The sequence below is a fragment of the Spinacia oleracea genome, chromosome 6 (assembly GCF_020520425.1).
Source record: "Spinacia oleracea cultivar Varoflay chromosome 6, BTI_SOV_V1, whole genome shotgun sequence".
Lineage (NCBI taxonomy): Eukaryota > Viridiplantae > Streptophyta > Magnoliopsida > Caryophyllales > Amaranthaceae > Spinacia > Spinacia oleracea.
In genome coordinates this window covers 123,154,740-123,161,024 of record NC_079492.1, presented here as the reverse complement: position 1 = coordinate 123,161,024, position 6,285 = coordinate 123,154,740, and the positions used below count along the sequence as shown (strand labels likewise).

The 6,285-nt window shown below is 35.3% G+C and overlaps 1 protein-coding gene across 1 annotated transcript; it reads right to left on the bottom strand.

The window, feature by feature from the left end:
* Nucleotides 1–293: 293 nt before the first annotated feature.
* LOC130463560 (uncharacterized) lies at nt 294–2,588 on the bottom strand. The gene is made up of 4 exons (XM_056832724.1): nt 2,209–2,588; nt 1,709–1,852; nt 762–1,602; nt 294–587 (listed from the first exon to the last, which is right to left on the bottom strand). Exons 1-4 carry the CDS (start codon nt 2,586–2,588, stop codon nt 294–296), a joined length of 1,659 nt encoding a protein of 552 aa, XP_056688702.1.
* Nucleotides 2,589–6,285: the final 3,697 nt, after the last annotated feature.

Genomic DNA, 6,285 nt, shown 5'->3' with positions numbered 1-6,285 from the left:
TTATCTTTAAATTGAATATTTCAATCGCTTCCTTCATGAAGAACATGGTGAGACTCCAAAAAATGTTGACCCACCCGCAGCGGCGGATCTAGGATTTGGGGAATGGGGGTACGAAGTCAACTAAGATGTCACTTTTTAAAAAGTCAACAAAAAGTCAACAAAAAATTCAACCAAAATGAATAAAATGTTAATTATATAAAAGTCAAATATATAAACAGTTCGAATTACAAATAACTCAAGGTGTCGGGATTACATAGATTTCATATGGAATATTACAATTGCATTCGACGACATTACATAACTTGAAAGCGATTGATTACATCTTCATAACTAACTTGAACAAAAAGATCTCTCTCAATAAATGTTACTAAACAATCATTCAATAGTTGGTCACCCGTACTATTTCGCAATTTGTTTTTCACAATAATCATCGAGGAAAAGGCTCTTTCCACAGTTGTTGTTGCAACCGGAAGAATCAATACAAGTTTCAAAAGTAAGTAGACTAATTTATATGAATTGTGTTTCTCTGTTTCAACAAGCATCATACTAAGCTCACCAATATCTTTCACTTCTCGAAACTTTGTATCCTTTCGCATTTCATCAACAAAAAGTTCAAGTTCAAATCGAAGACTTACCAAGTCATTTTCCGAGAACTCACTTGGGTAACATTCAGACAGTCTAACTAATTTTGTCTCATCAAAAGAAGTAAAAGAATTTACCGGACTCAATCAAGCCATGCAGGAAAGTAACTCCATGTTTACCTCATTAAACCTATTTTTGAGTTCCTGAAGTTGCAAGTCAATGACACAAAGAAACATCTCAACCCGAAAGCGATGTAGGTTTGTAGCTTTGACAAAGAAATGTTTTGATCTTCCAGGAGGAACATACAAATCATTAATATCGGGAACTTCAATCTTATGCTTAGCACAAAAAGAACACACCTTAAGGAAAAATGATTCCCATCTGTCATCTCTCATGTTTTGCAAACGTTCCTTAGTCAAAGAAACAAGATCCATGGCATTGCCTATATTTGTGTCCTTTCTTTGCAAAGCTTGGTTCAATACATCTGTATAACCAAATATTTCTAACATCAATTGTGTCATGAAAATAAACTCAAATGACTCAAATGAAAGCATGATGGTTCTAGCTTTCCCACGATTATCCCCATACAAAGGATTGGTTCCAATAATTTGAAGAAGATCCATGATTGTAGAATACAAGGTAGTGACATTCAAAATAGTTTTGTAGTGTGAGCCCCAACGAGTTGGACCAGGCCTCCCCGAACCAAGCTCTTGGTTCAAACCTTGTCCACTTTCAATTTCACCCAAGTCTAAGGCTTCTAGAACTTTTTGAGCTTGAATTACTCGAAGCATTTCTCTACTCTTACAAGAAACTCCAATAATTTTCAACAAATAACCAAGTTGTTCAAAAAGCCAAATGCAAACATCATTAACTTTAGCAACTACAACAAGAGTCAATTGAAGTTGATGGGCAAAACAATGAATATAGTACGCATAAGGAGTATCATTCTTGATTAAAGTTTTAAGCCCATTTATCTCACCCCTCATATTGCTAGCCCCGTCATAACCTTGACCACGAACTCTAGACAAGGTCAATGAATATTCCATAAGCAAAGACTCAATAGCTTTCTTAAGTGACACGATTGTGGTATCCTCAACATGCCAATGCCAGTAAATCTTTCACACACCTTCCCTTTTTTTTATTAACATAACGTATGCAGAGAGCTAGTTGTTCCTTTTGAGAGATATCACTAGAATCATCAGCTAATATTGCAAAATACTCTTCACTAAGATCATCAATAATTAACTTGGTAGTTTCCTTGGCACATGAACTGATAATTTATTTTTGGATGGAAGGGGCTATCATTTGATTGTTTCCAGGAGAATTTTCTAAGACAACTTTCTTAGCATCACTATTATTCTCAGCAAGCCAGTTTAAAAGTTCTAGAAATTTTCCTTTATTATTTGAATGTACACTTTCATCATGGCCACGAATTGCCAAACTTTGTTGCAAAAGAAACCTCAAGCATTTAAGTGAATAGGTTATGCATGTTTTATTAATACTGATAACTTCTTCACTTTGATGGTCCAAAGATTCAGTGATAGATGCCTCTGATTTTATGAAAAATTATATTTTTCTTGAGCTTCTTTATGACAACTACTCAAACCCCCAACATGTCTGTCGAACCTATTAGGTTTGTTCCAACTCTGAAATCCCCCGTTAACAAAAGCATCACCTCCTGGGTGCAAAGTTTTATCTTTGAACAAGTAACAAACAAATAAAAAGGCTGCATCCTGCTCAACACTATACTCTAACCAATCGTACTTTCCAAACCAAGAAACACTAAAGCGACACATATCTCCTTTATCCTTTTGAGGAAAAAAATGTGTATGCGGTTGACATGGATTTTTAATGATGTATCCTCGCCTTACAGCATCAAGATCACCAGAAGGATAAGAGGACATTGACTTTCTTTTCCCAGGATCGTGAGGAAGAAGATCAACATCATAAACACCTTGTTCACAATTAGTTCTTGCTGTATTTTGAGCAAGGGTTTCAGATGGCATAGAACTAGGAACTTCATCCTCGTTTTCTTGTTGAATGGGAGGGACATTATCATCTTACTCATTTTCTTGCACCGGGACTTCATGTGAAGTTGGAGAAGATGAAATAGAGGACTTCTGTGACTTTCCTCCACCTCCCTTCCAAAATAATTCTAAGCTCCTGTTTAGCATCCTTCGTAACTGACAGTTAAAATCAAAACATTAGAAATTAAAGTCAACTCTTAATAATTGGAAAATAAAAAGCTAATTTAATTAAGGTAGGTAGTTTGTTCCCCACAACATTGTGATATTTTATACTCCAACTTGGAGGCTTATTGGTTAGTTTAATAAGCACATTACTCAATTGTATGGTCATTTGAATCAATTCATTATCAATTCATTGTGAATAAAGTTGATGTTGTTTTGCTTTATGCGTCATCTATTTGTTTCTTAATTTTAATAAACAACAATCGTCATTAATTGGGCTAATTCATCAGTCTATATTCACAAACTAATTCAGATTATCACCAACACGGAAACACCAACGGAATCGACCAATAGTTAATGCAATAATGGGAATGCTCATTCAAAATTGTTAATGGGAATGCTCAAGCATATTATTCACAAATTAATTCATATTCAAAGTTTAAATTACAAAAAAGAAACCAGTATTAAGAAAACTTACTAGCTCGTAACTCTGGGTGAGTCGTCGTCGCCGAGTAGTCGGAAAGAATACAGAAGCGATGGTGAAGGAAGCCGGCGTCGGTGGCGGTTCAGATCTAGCGTTTCAACGTTTGAAGACTTGAGGAGAGAGGGAAAGAATCGTGTGTAATTGTTTGAAGAGTTTCTAGGGTTTGACTGTTGAAGTCTTTTGGGCTTGGGCTTTTGCAAACGGTTGGGATTACTTATACTGCTTCAATTTTTTTGGAATGGGGTACATTGCACCCCCAATGTACCCCCCTGTATCCGCCCCTGCCCACCCGCCCAAACCCGTGCATATTTGGCCAGTTGAATGCTCTTTATTGTCTCATCAAAATCAATATCTACACATCTCTCACGAGTATTATTCCACAAGAAAACCACATATTACATAAAGTACAAGTGCAACATGTTGATCACGAAGATGAAAATGGAAGAAGTGTGAAGCAGTGAAGAGGAAAAAATGTGAAGAGAAAGAAAACATACTACGGAGTATTTAAATATAAAACCTATACTATTAAAAAGGAAAAGTCAATTAATTAGTTTAGGTAGCATTTATGCAAGTTCGTGAAAGAAGCAGTAGAACATATATCTTATTTTGTTTGAGTTGAACTATTACCGCAATCAATAATCATACAACATACATCAGAAAAAAGTATGCATGCTTTTTACTTTTTTTTCTTCTATGAAACATGGAAAAGCTCATGGTTAAAAAAGACCTAAATCCTAAACCTTTCCTAGTACAAACAATAAACCGGTATGCAATTTAGGGAGTTCATCAGTACTCCCTATTTCTTAATATTAGGAATTCCAAAATCTATGGACATGGTTGTAGTCTAGTTCAAAATGTTACGTTGGAATGTACAAAATACGATATATAATATCTAAAATTTTAAGATACTTGAACAAGTTTTAAATCGATCTAATAAAACTTTGGGTATGTAACCGTTTCACCACTCACGTAAGAATATATTGAATTTTATTAAGAGAAAAAGCAAGAAAATACACAGAGTATGATTAATTTTCAATAAAAGAAATTATTAAATCCATCGAATTTTATCGGACGTATAATTTTCTTCACACGGCTGTAAATACTATACGCCTTCTGTTGTTGACGATCATGTAACTTCTCGTTCAATTCGGTTTATCTTTCCCTATATTTATCTCCCTTAAACAACCTTTTGGAAATGAACTCAAAAGGTAAACTAGTTTCTTTGTTGAACGACTACAATTATAAATACTAAGAAAAAGTGTCCCGTCTTCTTCGAGATTTTGTATTTTGAATTCCACATATGGTCTTTCCAGATCTTCATAGTACTTAAGAGTTACACATGGATATACTGTGCTTGTACCAAAGAAATTGGCACCAAATGAGACATCCCATCTTATAACTCTAGCTCGCAAAGTAAATTCACTCCCCTGCAACAACAAAAAAAACAAAGTTTAGGTTAAGAATTAACTTGAATCATAATGAAATGCTAAGCCTGAAACAATTCCAAACAAATTAGATAAGTCTAACCTTAGAACAGTAGAACACTACTTCGTGTTTTGATAATGATGATATGTCCATATGGCGTCCCATAGTTTCAAATTCCGAGTCATCGAAAATAGCAGAGATGCCACCATACTCAAGAGGGACATGGACAACAGCTAAGTACCTTCAACATCCAACATACACATTAAAAATTACGCAGTTTAGTACGGAGTATAATTAAGGTCGACTTTATTACCGCGCGTTATGTGCACATGCTAGAAATAATGATTAATAATACATTACACATCAACGATTTCATAAATCCAATATTCTTAACAATAAAAGGACTCAATGATATATATAGTTTATATAAAGTTTTACTCCCGTCCCTTAATACTTTTCTGTGTTAAATGAGCTCGTATGGGCCATTCTGAGTACTAATATGCATTGTGTAGTGTGTCTTGAGATTTCAGGTCGTTTAATGGGAAATTGGCCTTTTTAGGCTCGTTTCATGATATTATGGGCCCCTACACGATCCCGAGGATGTCGGGACGGTTATTGTCAACTCTTGGGAGCCTAGGATGTGCATGTTTGAGCCCTAAGAGTTAGACTTAGTGATTATGATGAAGAAGGACGTGTCAAGCCGGCCACCCAAGAACTGGAGGGCGAATGGAGACCAACCGGGCAAGAATTATGCCTAAGGCAAGTGCCTGATCGGGAACCGTCCGCCCGGTGCCCATCGAGCGGCCATCCTACAGTAGCTGTGAAGACTTTTCATTCGCCCGATCGGGCGGGATACGAGCTAACCGCCCGATCGGGAGGCCCATTGCCCGATCGGGCGACGACAACCTCTGGACGCGTGTTTTATATTCTATTTCCGCTTTTATTCGCGTTCTTTGGGAAAGACTATATAAACTAAGCCCTTAGTTAATTGTAGACATCATATATTCTAGTATTGAGTACTTAGTTTATTTTAGCGCTTAGTTATTCTCTGATAATATTATTCCAAACATTTTTATTATTCCAATCAAAGTTCGAAACTTTCATTTAATCTTTTGTTCTTCGTTTAGGTAATATTTGAATTCTTAGCTTGTTTATTCAATTTCAATTCATTTCCTTGTTTTATTATTTGCTTCAAATTATGTTTCTATTGAATAATATTGTTTTGGTTATTTCAAATATGTGTGAGTAGTCTTATTCTAGGGTTTTGGGAATCCATGAACTAATATGAAGGGATGATTGAATGTTGTTAGTTGTTGGTATTGTTGGTTAATTCCTATTGATTGTTTTCATTTACTATGCGATTAGATTTGCGCATGTTTAATTGTATTAGTCTAGCAATATCTAGTTAAGATTCGAGAGATGAAATTTGATGTTTAGGCTTATTTCAATAGGTAGAATTGGGATTAATACATAGCGATAGCCTGTTAATTCCAAGTCTATGATTAGTATCGATTCGATAGAGCATGCTAGTATGATTAATTGCTTTATTTATTATTAGTATTGTTTATCATCCTGGATTATTGTTCATTGGTTAACCTATGCACT